The sequence below is a fragment of the Apium graveolens genome, chromosome 11 (genome assembly GCF_009905375.1).
Source record: "Apium graveolens cultivar Ventura chromosome 11, ASM990537v1, whole genome shotgun sequence".
Lineage (NCBI taxonomy): Eukaryota > Viridiplantae > Streptophyta > Magnoliopsida > Apiales > Apiaceae > Apium > Apium graveolens.
In genome coordinates this window covers 65,947,560-65,962,474 of record NC_133657.1, presented here as the reverse complement: position 1 = coordinate 65,962,474, position 14,915 = coordinate 65,947,560, and the positions used below count along the sequence as shown (strand labels likewise).

Below are 14,915 nucleotides of genomic sequence, written 5' to 3'. Positions count from 1 at the left end.
CTCAAACCACTTGGACCTAGATAAATCATTAAAAAACTAAATGCCACATCAACCATTCTAGCAATACTAGTAATAAATTCTCAATTTACATTGAGTATGAACTCACAGACTATTAACTATTATCCTGAACATGAAGCCGTGTGACACATACTTTTATCTGGAAAGATAATGGTTGGAACCGTTGACAATCAATTGTTACAGATGAAATATGTGAGACTATAATAAGTGATTCTAGATAGTCAAATTTCTAACCTACGGCCTGAAGTCGGCATGGAGGATTTAATATCCTTTTACATAACCTTAGATCCTAATAATTTTCTTGACCTCAAAAAGATGTTGGACATTTTATCTTCGGCTTTTAATGATCATCTTAGCACCAAAGATAATCATATATGGAACCGGAGTTGTATTATATCATACACCACTATAACAGTGCAATGAGACAGTCGATTAAACAAACATGAAACATCACAAATAGAAAAAATATCTACCATGTATTATAAGGAGTATTGATTCACCCAGATATTTGTAAAGGTTAAAGTGGAAAATTATTTTAGTTATCTTACCATGAAGTAAAATAAAAGCAGTGAAATACCAGAGCACAAATGTGACCAATCTGACTTGGAAGATATCTTGTAGAGTCCAATGAAATTAGCAATCCACTGCAACTTTGAAGATAACTCAATGGGTAGCTGATAAGTGTACAAGATAACTATATTGAAGCCTGCATAAAACAAAAGATATCTCCACCACCTTCAAACCCATTACCGTAAATGTAAATCAGTAGAGAGATGACTACTAGTGTAAACCAAAATAAGAGTCAGAAATGGTCAAGCAGAACGTGTATACTAACCGGAGAAAGCCTAAAAAGTTTCCAGTTAACGACCAATCTACAAGCCCAATGCAGCTGCAAATGAAAAAAGGTAGGGAAACCCATGACGGATGAGTGATTCCAGCAACTAGCTGTACAACCGGCACTAACATGCAAGATACAGCCCTGAGATGAGAACCTTCATATTAAAATGATCAATAGTCAATTTACTTTCGCAGTGTATCTAATAAAAATAGCAGTTTCTAAGGAGAATTGCAACGTTAAAGTTACGCCCTAGAATTTGTTTCTAAAAACCATGTAAGTTCTCGGGTAAGAGACACTGCAAAAGGACAAAACTCAAAGCACTATTTGAGTTTTAAAACTAATAAGTCTCATCTTGTTAGCTAAGCATCACTTAATGGTGTACAAATGACATATGACTTATGAAAATGATTTTCAGAGTTACATGAAATTTCCGGAACCTCGCATAAATACATATATGAAAACTGAAGTGAAAGTGTATGTTCTATAAAAGTATTGGGTCTTTAACTCGTAATACTTCACCCAATCTGTCTACCAGGGCTGAAAAAGGAACTATACTATTTAAAGTGGTTTGGAATCGACTATAAAAATATTAGTTTCGAATTATGAATCAGTTCTGGATAATAAAACATTTCTAAATATTTTGGCAAACAAATTTGAGTATAGGGATTCCAGCTCGTTTATGAATCACATTTGTAGAATTCGAATGAGCCACATCTTTTATTAATGATTTCGTCCACACTTTTATACCTCAACTTCTTATATTTTAACATAAAAATATATTTTTTCTAATATCTATTTTTTTGAACTACATCTCAATGACATACTACTGTTAATTTAAAAAAACTCTTGACAACAACATATTCATGGTTATATTTTTTTGTAATTCTGTTAACTGGAAATATAATTTTGAATCACAGGTGGTACATATTCAACTTGTATTCAAGTCCTATTCCATGGTTCAAACCACTCATGTCAGATATACGAGATTGGTTTTATATCCGACTGTAAAGAAATTTAATACCCCAGAGTGCTTCGTGTTAGAATTAATTGATTATTCAACACAAATCAGATAAAAAAAACCCTAAACAAATAACTTGAGCATATTTAAATTTTTTATAATTGGTTCAAATTTTACTTGTACTTGTCTAGCATTTGTGACTACATTTTAGTTCTCTTATCTAAGCAATACACCTTAAAATTGAGCTTATGTTTGTGACCAGTCAGGTTCAACCGACTCTAAGGGTGCATCCAAAAGTAAAAGAAATATATATTAGTGGAAAATTTAAAACCATTTTCGAAGTTACCATTTTCTTCGAAGGAAACCAGTACATGTTGCAAAGTGGGGTATCTTGAGAGCGCAGGCTTAAATTTACTCCAATATATATCTGATATAGCAATTAGAGCTCCAAAAAGTTGTATGACCAGAGAATAAACATGACATAGAGACATCCTGAATTCATCTGTGATACTTGAACTTATAAAACCGAGCAATCTTGGCCATGAAGCACCATAAATTTTCCATTCTTCCCCATTAGCAGATATGATGACATTAAATATGGCCTGTGTAAAAATAATGAGCACTGAATATGCGATAACAGAATAGGAAACCAGGTTCCACCTCCAGCGACAAGAACCTGTTGGACGCCAGCCAAAATGATGTTAGATGTAGTCAGGCACAATTACATTAGATGTCTTTAATTACATTGAGGAGCAATCTACTTAAATGGAGAAAAATTTTAAAGCCTTAAATTAATCGTGCACGCATATGGAGCAAAGTTCCCTACTTTCACACCATAAACATGTGTTGAATGACATTACAAATATACAAGGAATTTTAACACCGGCACCAGTTCCTGTACATAGTGTAAAGCGGTAAATTACAGAAGATACCTACCTATAGTTGGCGCATTGAACGAAATGAGTAGAAATGCCGGCAAATTAACCATAGATATCAAACTCCAATATAGAAGAGAAGCTGCAATGCAAAATGTGCCAGAAGGATGAGGCAACGAAAATGTATACAATTACCACTACATAACAAGACAGCGCAGATCAAACTCAGGTCAACAAATATTGCATTATTATGCTAAGTTTGAAAAGCAACAATACACAATTAAGTTTATGATGCCAGTTAGTAATGATCATACACAATTAAGTTTATGATGCCAGTTATTGATGATCATACGCTACTTGACACTCATTTATCATCTCAGTTCCAAAGTGAATGCTCAGTAGGTATATGATGTACAATTACTAAACAAAAAGATGCATAAAACAACATAACTATTTTAAAGCACTTTTTTTACTAATTTGGTTTATAACCTTACAATTGAGTATCTGTTCTAGGGAATTCTAGGGGCCAGGATCGAACCTAGGACCGGGTACAACAGAGGATAAGCCCTAAACTACTTGGGCTATCCAATCGTGCTCATTTTAAAATCACTTAATAATTTAAAATTTCCGAAGGCTAATGTTAATCTATTCTTAACAGTGGAAAGTTGCATAATCAAACACCAATTTGACAGAACATAAACACACGAAATTGCTAGGTTTATACCTGTCAAAAGAAGTAGAGGCAACAATATTCCACCAAGAAACCTCCCCATTATGTATATGCATGCTATATCATGAGAAAATCAATCTAAGATAAAAATTCATAATGTTCTCACAATGCAATAATTCTACACTTAGAGATTGGTGGTTATATACAATTCAATTTATTTGATGAACAAGATTCCCTAAATCGTAGAAACAAATTTATGGGTGATTCTGAATTTTGGGTCAGCATATTAGAATAAAGATAACTTTGAACAAGAATGCTTGACATAAAATAAAGAGATTTGCAGTAAGATCCAAAATTAATGGAGTAGCTTAAGAATTTAATATAGTATTACTGTATGTATCTTGGTAAATAATAAGAGGTTAGATCATGCAAATGCCTCTTATGATTAGGCACTTAACAGGGTTATGAAAATGGTCACCGATCAAAATATTAATGATACACATTTCATAAATAATATTATAATTTTCAAATTTAAAGAAAATAAGTAGACATTTTTTTTATAATGAATATTTAATCCATAAAATGAATATTTTAAGTATTTAAAATTCTAAAAATGATTTTATAAACATAAACTAAATTAGTTGCAGACAGTAAATCTGAAATTCCAGAAGAATGTGAGTGAGCAAGAAGACAAGACAGAACATTCCCATGAATCTGTCTGTTGTTTGATCAAAACAGAACACACAACATACACACACATTCACACTCTCACACAAACAGATCTCTCTCTCTCTCTCTCTCTCCCTCTCTCCCTCTCTCCCTCTCTGTCTCTCTCTCCCTCCCTCCCCCTCTGTCTCTCTCCCTCATAGACACACACACAATTCATGCACATTACTCTAATTAAATAGATCATATATATATATAGATATACATTTATCTCCTTATCTAAGAAGATCAATGCATACACGCACAATACATATGCATGTATGCATATAACAAGACATAGGTCTAGAAAGAATCATGGATCTACATTTGTAGAAATATATGTGCACACGAATTTTTACAAATTACATGTATATAGAATGACAAGTCATAATGAGAAATGTATGCCAAAACGTATAATACTAGTCCGTCACGGTGAAAGCCAAGGGAATCGAGACGGAACAGCTTACGCAATTACACCAGACTACAAAATCCCATTAACACCATTAGGCATTCAACAGTCGAAAAACGCTGGAGAAAAGATCAGGCGAGTTATTTCTAACGATGATCGACAATTTAACTGGAAAGTGTACTTTTATGTGTCACCTTATGAACGAACACGGGCTACACTGAGAGAGATTGGAAAGTCTTTTTGTAGAAAAAGTGTGATTGGAGGTAGAGAAGAAGTAAGGATCAGAGAACAGGATTTTGGGAATTTCCAGGAATCGGAGAGGATGAAAGCAATTAAACAGACTAGGATGAGGTATGGGAGGTTTTTTTATAGGTTTCCTGAGGGTGAATCTGCTGCTGATGTTTTTGATCGCGTTTCAGGTAAGATAATTCTTTTATTTTGAAGCTCAGTTATTGTGATTCTATTATTCAACTATTTCTCTTCAAAGTTGAGTATTTGATTTTTGTTCATATACCTGTTACTGGAAACTGTTATGCATGTGTTTGTTCTTAAGTTACATACATGTATAACATTACTACATCAATACTATTCTTACTAATTTACTCCTAGATCACCAGAGTAACTAGGAGACATATGTGAACCTTTGAGGCGATTTTAATGATCATTCATGTTGTGCTTTTTCCTTGTTATAGTTCCCAACCATGTTTACTTAGCATGTTAGTTCCCTCCGTTCTAGCTGTAAGACCTTGAGGAAACGTGAATATGATTTGCAAATCTTTATCAGATGTTTCCTAAGAAGAGAATTGTGTAGTTTGGGTACTACATTACCACTGTGATGATTCTGTATGTTGTATAGAGAGAAATCAAGAAATTATATACCAAAACCTTTACAAAGAAAAACTAGTCAGTTGTGAAGCTGTGGAAAAAGACAAGGGAAATTACCAATATTCCTAGTTTATTGTGAGATTGAAAGGGGTGGCTGCCGGGAAATGAGCACAAATAATGTATAATCTGTAAATGAGGGCAATATTGCCATGAACCGCTGTCCAATGTGTTTCACTCGTGTTTTATGATTATAGTTTGAACTTAGTTAACATGAAAATATAGAGTAAAATGATTCAATTCAGTAACTAAAGTAAAACTACGACACAGATGTGTTTAGCATATTTAAATGGTTTAATACTTGAACTTTTTATTTCCTTACACCTCTCCCTCTATAATTAAAGGCATCTGATAGGCATTAGTACATGTTGGACTTTTTGACGACGAGATAACTAGTTGAACTAATCACTTTCCCTTGTAAAAACATCCGTCACTGAGTTCTGTACTTACAACCAAAGAACTCAAGATAAAAACTCTTCTGGATAGATAAATTAGCTAACTGTTGTAACTTAGCCATGGTTCTTTTTTGTCAGTAAAGAATGTAGTTATAATCCTTAAAGCTGAATATTGTAGTAAATTATTTTTGAAGGAAAGATTGCACACATTCTTTAATTTTGTTGTTACTTCTATAACTTAGCTGGATGTTTTCTATTTAGTTGTGTGCACTCCAGTCCCATGCTTGATTAGATATTGTATCATATAAGGTCAGATCCATCTTTAAGCATCAAGAGTGGAGTGAGCCTCACTATTATGGTCATATTATTACATCTTTCATGGTTGTCAGGAATTTAAAGAGTTTTTGATTGTGATAGAGTGCTCCGGAAGTTTTTTTAATATAACAAAATAACTAGTTTAGTAGATATAGTTAAAGCTAATGTTTGAGCATGAGTCTCGATTCTTGAATGTGTGGGATCAGATCTGAGGTCTAAGAATTATGTAGGCTGCTGAATATTCTATAAAAGATATCTGGCTCCTCCATTTCTTCCCAACAGTTTTTTGTTTGTCTTGGTTGAAATCTGCATACATAAAAGGATTTAATGCATGTGCAGGTTTCCTTGAATCTCTTTGGAGGGATATAGACATGAACAGGCTTCACCATAACCCCTCTGAGGAATTGAACCTTATAATTGTATCGCATGGGCTAGCTTCACGAGTTTTTCTTATGAGGTGGTTTAAATGGACAGTTGAGCAATTCGAGTACCTAAACAATCCAGGAAATGCTGAATTTCGGGTTATGCAATTAGGGCGTGGTGGAGATTACAGCCTTGCTATTCATCACACTGAAGAAGAAATGGTGGAATGGGGATTTTCCCCTGAAATGATAGCTAATCAACAATTCCGCGCTCATGCTTGTCGGGATACTTTAAATTATAAAAGTTCCTGGTACTTAAATTCTTTTTTCGACCAAAGTGGATGGAATTCAAGGGCGAAAATTGAAGAAGAAAGACTAAAGAGGGAAGTAGTAAACGGACGGGACAAGGAAGTAGAAAACAAGACTGACAACGATGATTTAAAAAACAAGGCGAATGAGGAAAACGCAGAAAACAGACCTGATGAGGAAGTAGGAAACAGAGCAGACGAGGAAAACATAGAATACAAATCAGGTGAGGAAGTTCTAGAAAATGGACCAGATGAGGAATTCAAAAACACACCAGACGAGGAAGATCAAGAAAACAAAGCAGATGATGAAGACCTACAAAAAAAACGGGAAGAGGAAATGCTCGAAAAAGTAGAAAACATACCTGATGAGAAAGACATAAAGAACAGAACGGGCGAGGAAGTCCTAGAAAACGGACCAGATGAGGGATTAGAAAACACACCAGACGAGGAAGATCTGGAAAACAGAGAAGATGAACAAGACTTAGAAAAGGATACGGAACAGAAATTTGAGGAACTAGAAAACGGACCAGGCGAGCAATTAGAAAACAGAGCAGATGAAAACGTTGAGGAACTAGAAAACAGAACAAATTGTCAAGTAAAATACAACACAAACGAATAGTTATCATTCTTTGAGTAGGTTTGTCAGACTGCATAGTTGTGCAAGTTAACCGCCTGAAAAGTTAGAGATAGTTGGCATTAGGTGACATATTCTTCGATTTAATGTACATTATTTAGGTATTACTTGCTCACAGTATCTTTTGTGGATCAACTCAAGGCTTCCAAAATTCTTTTGTGATATTCTACATGATCTGTCATTTGGAAATTATATACTTGTACTTTTGATCCCCTCTTTTTCTGGTGTCATGGAAATGTTGCATGTACAGAGTACTAATTAGATATACAGACAGTGTTCTGGTTATTAACTAAAATGCTGGTAGAATTTCTTGAAAAAATATATCAAAAATTATCTTGAAATCAGATTACAAGAACTAAGGCTTAGAGAAACCATGAATAATAGTACATGCCCATTATCCAACCTAATTTATTTCCATTTCAACAAAAATTCCGTTGTTTGAAGCCAAAAGTTCTGTAGTGTCTTAGCAACACTTGATGGAAATAGAGAAAGGAAGATTCAGATAACAATGACTCCTTTCCAGGGGCAAAAGGACAGTTATAGTGAAAAGGCATTAGAAGCAAACTTATAGAATGCTTGACAAAAGCCCTTTCCAGCTTCACACGCCGGATCAGTAAAATTCAAAATGCTTCACAAATGCTTGACAAATTCAAAATTCTAAGAACAGTCTTTAGAATAGAACTGCATTCCTCCATTTCCAGTGTCATTACAAAAAAAAAACAAAAAAAACCTAGACATACCCACATAACCAACTGGGCTGATATTTTTTCCCGGGACTAGGGCACATATGACTAAAATGTCGAATACAAACTGGTTATATTGTAATCCATCCATCAAGAAGCCAGGAAGCTCCAGCCCAAGAGAAAACTTCTTAAGAGGTTCTTTTATGATAAACATACAACATCTATTTGCCAAACTCCCAAATGACACCTCCTCCGTCCTCTGTAACATCAATAAATATACATAAGTTTAAATTTTGAGAGTAGTGAAGCTGCATATGCGACACATAAAATTACAGCAGCATTTATTATGAAATATAATGATATATGGGATCAGAAACACTTGGAATTCCTCGCCTTGAATAGCTGTATATCTTAAACTTACCTTTGACTTAATTTGCAATCTTTTACATGTCTACCCGTGCTTGCATGCCTCACACCATCAATAGTTCAATACAGCACTTACAATATTTGGTACCTTAAAATAACTTAATTTGGCAACATATAGAAAGAGATTGACCCTTTAACATATTTAAATTAGACAAGGAGATAAGCAAAATGTTCATGCAACCATTGTAACAAACACATGTCGGAGCGCTACATACTTGACACAAATGACAATACGAAAAGGTTTTCCTGATGAGCAACTAAACAAGTCAGTTTGTATACCTTTGACTTTCTTGTTTATCCAAATCTCTGCCAACATCCCAGCTCCAACACCTCCAAGAATCCATGAACCATAAAAAGCAATAGCAGAAGGAAGTGTTTTTCGTGGAAGAAAATAGTATTCCGGTATATTCCTGACTTTCTTGGGACGCCTTTTCTTCACAAGCGATTCAGAAGTAGGGTCATCAGCCACAGACTTACCAATGTTTTTCCAGTCATTCGCCTTTAAAGGGTCTTTAGTTTCCATATCAAAATAAAAATATCGGTTATACCTCAATTCTGTTCAAATTAAAAAACAAAGGAATTAAACTTCACACACTCAATCTCATTTCATGTCTGTATATATAAACACATATGGTTAATTTAGTAACTTCAAATAAGAACTAACTTAGCTTACAACCAAGCGATTTGTACGAGCCGAGACTGTTGATTTGGGGGTTTCGTGGTATTATGAGTAATGATTTATACTACCCCTGATTCGAAGCTGCAACTGTATATATGATGAGTTGTAGATTGTAATAAACATAATTTGTAGTTAACCCATAACTATCTGTACATATATTTAACAAATTTAACATTTCTACACAAAGCAAAGAACTTTACCAAATTATCAAGGAAAAACCTAATTTTGGTAACAATAAAGACTAGAGATTAAAGTAAAAGAGGGTTATGCAACATAAAGTTAGTAACTTTATTAATGTATGTATGTATGTATGAATATAAACAAAGATAATTCCATAATAAGGGATTATAAAGAACAAATATTTGAGAGCCCATGTTTAAAGAAATTGAAAAAGAAATGAGGGATTGTGAGAGAGAGAGAGCATACCAAGGCCGTTTCTTTAGACCCTCCAAAATGGTGAAATCTTTAAAGTGCTGCTTCTTTTCTTCCCCCAAGCTGTTTCTTCCCCTTTCCCTCTTTATTCCTTCTTTTTATATAAAAACACCGATACTTTCTCAAATCATTTTTCAATTTTTTTTCCTTAATTTAGTTTATAAATTAAATTTAATTCAAGAAATACAATTAAAAAATATATGCGGAGTTATGACTTATATACCTTAAAAAAAAGTCAATGTGACTTGTATTTTGAGACGGAGGTAGTAATATAATATATAAGATGTTGTTAGACTTATTTACAATTTTAAATATAAAATTTATTTTCAAATTAAAATTTATTTTCTTCCTTTAAAAATTGTTAAGACTTTAAGAAAAAAATAATTACAAGGAGATAAAAAAAAATATTCATATTTCTACGAGGGGTTGAACTTGTTAGAGACCCACTATTATTAGGCCTGTGTTACATGTTTGGGCCGAAGACATATTACGTGGGCCGATGGATGTTAGTCCAATAACAAAGACGAGGGATGGTCCAGTAGTGGCGAAGATGCAGTCCTCTAGCCATAAAGTCCACTTCCCCTCTAAGTGGAACGGACCAAAAACTCCGGAAATGGGCCGTTAACTTGGTACATGTCATATTCACGATGAAATTCATTCATCAACACTCACACTCTCAGATCACATTACTATCTTGTATTTCGAATTATTCAAACAAAGACCAGTTAACTATTCTCACACCGGAGGTGAATTGGAGGGATTGTCCCTCGCATTCTTCTCTTTACATGCCGAAGTGTATTCATCATAACGAAGACCAGGTCGGCAGAAAATTGGTCATAACATTTGGCACCATATGTGGGAATACAAGATTAAGTTCTGAGATATGAGACAATGCTAAAAGCAACAATGACTAGGGGCCCCCGAGGTTCACCGACCCGAAAACTAATCCTACAATATAATCTGTGATTACCCCTAGGAATCTGGGAGCTGATTTCGATGAGGAAGCCGAAATAATCCCAACTCCTGAAGAACAGGCGATACCGAGAAAGCTGAGAGCAGAAAATATCGCCAAAGAAAAGGGAAAATTGAAATAGGCTGATGAGGCTGAACAAGCAAGGGCTAAAAAACGGGAGGCTGGTGCGCTGAAACTCAAGGCCATAAAGCTACGAAGGGATAAGTTGGAACTGGAGGAGAGAGTGATTAAAGCGTCACTCGAAGAAATCGAAGGGGCTAAGAGTTCTTCAAAAGAGAAACGAGTCCATGTTGAGGAAGATGAGTTCACGGACTCTGACTCACACCACAGGAGGAGGAGGACGAAATTCATTTTGACTTCGGACTCTGACCAGAAAGAAGAAGGTGATGTGTCCGACACTAGGCTGTTCAGGCCAGATTTGGGGACTGGAAATTTAAGCGTGAACCGATTGTGACCGAAGAGATAGAGGCATATCAGACTCTTCCAGGATAAGAGAAACAATTTTTGAAAATGACTGAGTTCAATGGGAGGAGGGATCCCGAAGACCATTGTGACAAATACAAATTGTTGATGACTAGCACGGGTTACAGCCAAACGGTGTTGTGTAAGATGTTTAAGACGTACTTAAAAGGAGAGGTTTCGATATGGTACAAATTGCTTCGACCACGTTCGATCCACTCCTATGAGCAGCTGAAGGGAAAATTCATAAGGCACTATTCACACATGTGCTGAAGAGAGAAAGACACAGAGACTCTCATCCATTATAGGCAGAGGATGAATGAATCCTTGGGTGAATACCTAGCCAGGTTTAAGGATGAAGCAGGTATGGTCACCAATCTAAACAAGACGAAGGCTATGGGATATCTAAGCATTGGACTGAACCCAATCAAAGGTAAAAAAACTCATATCTTCTCTTTATGATTATCCCCCCGAATCCCTTAATGACATATATGTGAAGGGTGAGAACATCCGGAAGAAAATGGAAATTCTGGAAGGGTATAGAGAGCCCCGAAGAGATGACCGAAGCAGGCAGTCCGGTCGCTATGAGTACTCCCGAGGGTCCAACCGTGTCCGAAGGGACGATCGTATGAATGATGGTAAAAATAGACCGATCGGGGTCTGGAGAGGCGAAGAGATATAGATTTGACCGTATTTACACCTCTTAAAGTGCCAATCTCCAAGATTCTCCACGAGATTAAAGGCAAGCCAGACTTCGTCCGCCCCGCCAAAATGAAAATGGCTGATCACAGAAAGAATGCGGACAAGTACTGTGACCACCATCAGGATAAAGGCATAATACTGATGAATGCTTCCACCTGAAGAAGCTAATTAGGAAGATGATTAGGACTGGAGAATTGAATGAGTTTGTAAGAGATCTGAGTGACAAGCTGGAACAGAACGATGCAAGAAATTGGGGGACTGAAGAAAGATATCGGGGAGAGGTGAAGACCATTTTAGGAGGCAGTGCCCTCGGTCTTGATAGCATGAACGCCAGAAAGATGTATGCCCTCCAAGTTTACAACCTGTATTAGTTCAGCCCTGCCATGCAGGCCATGCCCCTCTCCTTCACCGAAGAGGACTATGAGGATGTCATGTGCCCTAATGAGGACCCGTTGGTAATCAATCCCATAATCGGAGAAAATAAGATGTGGAAAATGATGGTGGATATAGGAAGTTCGACTAATATCTTGTTCCATTGGACATACACTAAGATGAATCTAGCGGGACAGCAAATGGAACCGTGCCATGAGGCACCGCTGGAAGCCTTCGGCGGATATCATATCCCATGTGAAGGTACGATCACTTTACCGGTTCTTATCAGTAAAATGCCCTATACTGGTGAAAAACATGTCAAGTTCTATATTATGAGGGTTGAAAGACAGTATAATGCACTCCTTGGCCAACCCTTCTTATCCGTTTTCCAAGACGTGGATTTCATACCCCATCTCAAGTTGAAGTTCCCCATGGAAAAGGGGGTTGGGGAGATGAGAGGGGACCATAAAATGGCGAGGATTATCATGCTTTAGGACCTCGACAAAGACAAGGAGTATGAGGAGAATGACTTAAATGGGAAAAGAAAGCGTTCGAAGGCTGAACCAAGTGGAAACAAACAGTTGCTGAATATTGAACTGGAGAAGTTTGGGGTCAACCTATCTTTCCAATTATCATGCCTGCGGCCAAAGTAGAAGAGGTCGAGCTCTACGCTGGATGTTCAGAAAAGATGGTTCATATAGGGAAAAATATGGAACCAGACCTCAAAGAGAAGGTTATCGAAGTAGTAAGACAATACCATGACGTCTTCACATGGTGTCCTGAAGACATTCCAGGGATAGATTCGAAGACAGTTAAGCATTGTCTTAATGTGAAGCCTGATGCCAAGCCTGTAATAACCCCAATTTTTGGAAAATTTTTGAAACCCTTATGAATAGTGTTTTTGCTGAATGAGAAAACTTTTCATGCCACACTATGTAGGGGTTCTGTTATTGATCTTCTGGGATATTATTAGTACTCTATGTGGTATATAAGTGTATGTAAAGATCGTCAGAATCCAATTTCCGAACACTTTGATTTTTCCCGGAAATCCACTAGATACGGAAAGAATTGAGAAAAAGGTAACAAGATAAAAAGGATTTAAATTAAAGGATTATAAGAGAGGATCATAAAAAGGAATATAATGTATTGAGATAGGTTAAGGGAACCTAAGTAATAAGATCCCGGGTATGATCCCTCAAACGATAAACGAAAACGAAAGTTAAGCGAACCGTATAACAGATCAGCGGTCATTAGGCAAACAATTAAAAGCTAATCAAAGGGATTAGTGGGGATGATGTCATCCAACCAATAGAAAGAGGACAAAGGAGGGGTGATGACATCACAAAGTGATGTAGGCATGACATGGGAAGGAAGGAGGTGTGGTTGAATGAGAACCACACAAATTCAAGGGCAACAAGGTAATTGACTAAATCAAACAACAAAAATCAACCAACCAAAAGCAAAACAAGGCAAAACACAAAAATCTCTCTTCTTCTTCTTCATGCTCTCGGCCCTTTTCTTAAAAAATGAAGATCCAAGCTCCACCACTTACTATTTAGCAAGGTAATTATCTAAGCTTCCCCATGGATAGTTACATACTTCCTATAAGTTTAAGCTTCTAATTCCAAGCCAATCATTTTCTATAAATCATGAAAGAAGATGGTGAATAGTGTTTTTCAAGAAATAAAATTTGTGTTCTTGAAGTTTTGTTTAGATTAAGCTTGGATAAGGACTTTAAGGGTGATTCCAAGCCATTCTCTTGATTCTCCACTCTCCAAGGAAGGTATAAACTACAAACCCTAGCTTTAATTTTGAGTAATTAGGATTGAATGTGTTTGATATAGCATATGTGAAGCATGATGCTTGATTGGTTGAAGTTTGGTTGAGTTTGTAGAGATTAGTTGGTTTTGTTGCATTGTTGGAGTTGTAAATCTTGGTAATTAGTTAAAGAACCTAAGTAAAGCTTTTAGTTCATGTGGGGAATAAGTATAAATGGTTAATGTGGATTTGTTGGGGCTGTTATGATGTGGTTTGGAGGGATATTGGTTGTATGATTGATTTGGGGTTGATTTGTGGTTGGTTTTGAATGGTTTAAAATTGGGAAAACGCGTAAACATAGCCGTCGTAACGTCCGATTTTCTTTAGACTGTTTTTGTGCATAACATTAGGACCCGAGAACCCCCTGCTAGATTATGACCATTGCCATGTCTAGATAGCTCATGTTACGAGCTTCGTTTTGATATGTAGTTCGTTCGATTCCGATGCAAGGTTTAGGAGAAACGACCGTTTCAAGTAACGGCGTTTCGCGAACGAAACTTTTCCCCTTGCCTTACTTTGAAACATAGGTTAAAGACCAAAAAGGGTTAATTAATGTATGAAACATTTATGGTAAGTGTGTTAGGCAGTTGGTAAGACACTCGCGAAGGAATCGCTTTAAAACTCGTAAAGGTTAAATTATAAAAAATGGTGGAACCGAGGGTACCCGAGTGACTTAAGCGAATCAGTGAGCGCAAAACAAGCATTAGAGTCTGAGTTGGTTAGAGTATAGATTTACAAGTGACTTTGGTTTAATTCCAACTTACTTGTTCTTTATAGGTTACCAGACTCGTCCCGAGCCTTTTATCACCCCAAGTCGCTCAGGCAAGTTTTCTACCCGTTATACTGTTGTTGTGATGAATATATGTATATGCATTATCTTGCGATAGATGCATGTTGGTTAATTAGCAAATGTTGCGATATATTGAAGCATGCTGATATGATATATATATGCATGCCTGTCTCATATTCTTGAGTTATATATCTGTTGGTTCAGTTGATAAT

General features: G+C 36.2%; 2 protein-coding genes and 1 long non-coding RNA gene across 4 annotated transcripts; 1 reads left to right on the top strand and 2 right to left on the bottom strand.

Moving 5' to 3' along the window:
- Positions 1 to 2,172: 2,172 nt before the first annotated feature.
- On the bottom strand, positions 2,173 to 7,190 carry LOC141696768 (uncharacterized). Its single transcript, XR_012564486.1, has 3 exons — positions 7,098 to 7,190; positions 2,751 to 2,831; positions 2,173 to 2,490 (listed from the first exon to the last, which is right to left on the bottom strand). It is a non-coding gene; the product is annotated as an uncharacterized LOC141696768 (long non-coding RNA).
- Positions 4,431 to 7,561, top strand: LOC141696767 (phosphoglycerate mutase-like protein AT74H). Its single transcript, XM_074500894.1, has 2 exons — positions 4,431 to 4,892; positions 6,405 to 7,561. The coding sequence occupies exons 1-2, from the start codon at positions 4,442 to 4,444 to the stop codon at positions 7,352 to 7,354; spliced, it is 1,401 nt and encodes a 466-aa protein (XP_074356995.1). The 5' UTR covers positions 4,431 to 4,441; the 3' UTR covers positions 7,355 to 7,561.
- A 456-nt stretch (positions 7,562 to 8,017) lies between these two features.
- On the bottom strand, positions 8,018 to 9,677 carry LOC141695114 (uncharacterized). 2 transcript variants are annotated; one of them, XM_074499372.1, is made up of 4 exons: positions 9,584 to 9,638; positions 9,143 to 9,244; positions 8,758 to 9,033; positions 8,018 to 8,311 (listed from the first exon to the last, which is right to left on the bottom strand). In XM_074499372.1, exons 3-4 carry the CDS (start codon positions 8,999 to 9,001, stop codon positions 8,274 to 8,276), a joined length of 282 nt encoding a protein of 93 aa, XP_074355473.1. In that variant the 5' UTR covers positions 9,002 to 9,033; positions 9,143 to 9,244; positions 9,584 to 9,638; the 3' UTR covers positions 8,018 to 8,273. The 2 variants fall into 2 exon arrangements, with proteins under 2 accessions (XP_074355473.1, XP_074355472.1); XM_074499371.1 differs by lacking the exon at positions 9,143 to 9,244 and having other exon boundaries at positions 9,584 to 9,677.
- Between the last annotated feature and the right edge of the window lie 5,238 nt (positions 9,678 to 14,915).

Excerpts from the sequence above, each read along its gene's own strand:
- LOC141696767 (XM_074500894.1), top strand. The coding sequence starts at position 4,442 with ATGACAAGTCATAATGAGAAATGTATGCCAAAACGTATAATACTAGTC. Across the intron at positions 4,893-6,404 it reads TGTTTTTGATCGCGTTTCAG|GTTTCCTTGAATCTCTTTGG; the intron begins GTAAGATAATTC and ends ATGCATGTGCAG.
- LOC141695114 (XM_074499371.1), bottom strand. The coding sequence starts at position 9,001 with ATGGAAACTAAAGACCCTTTAAAGGCGAATGACTGGAAAAACATTGGT. Across the intron at positions 8,312-8,757 it reads GATAAACAAGAAAGTCAAAG|AGGACGGAGGAGGTGTCATT; the intron begins GTATACAAACTG and ends TTGATGTTACAG.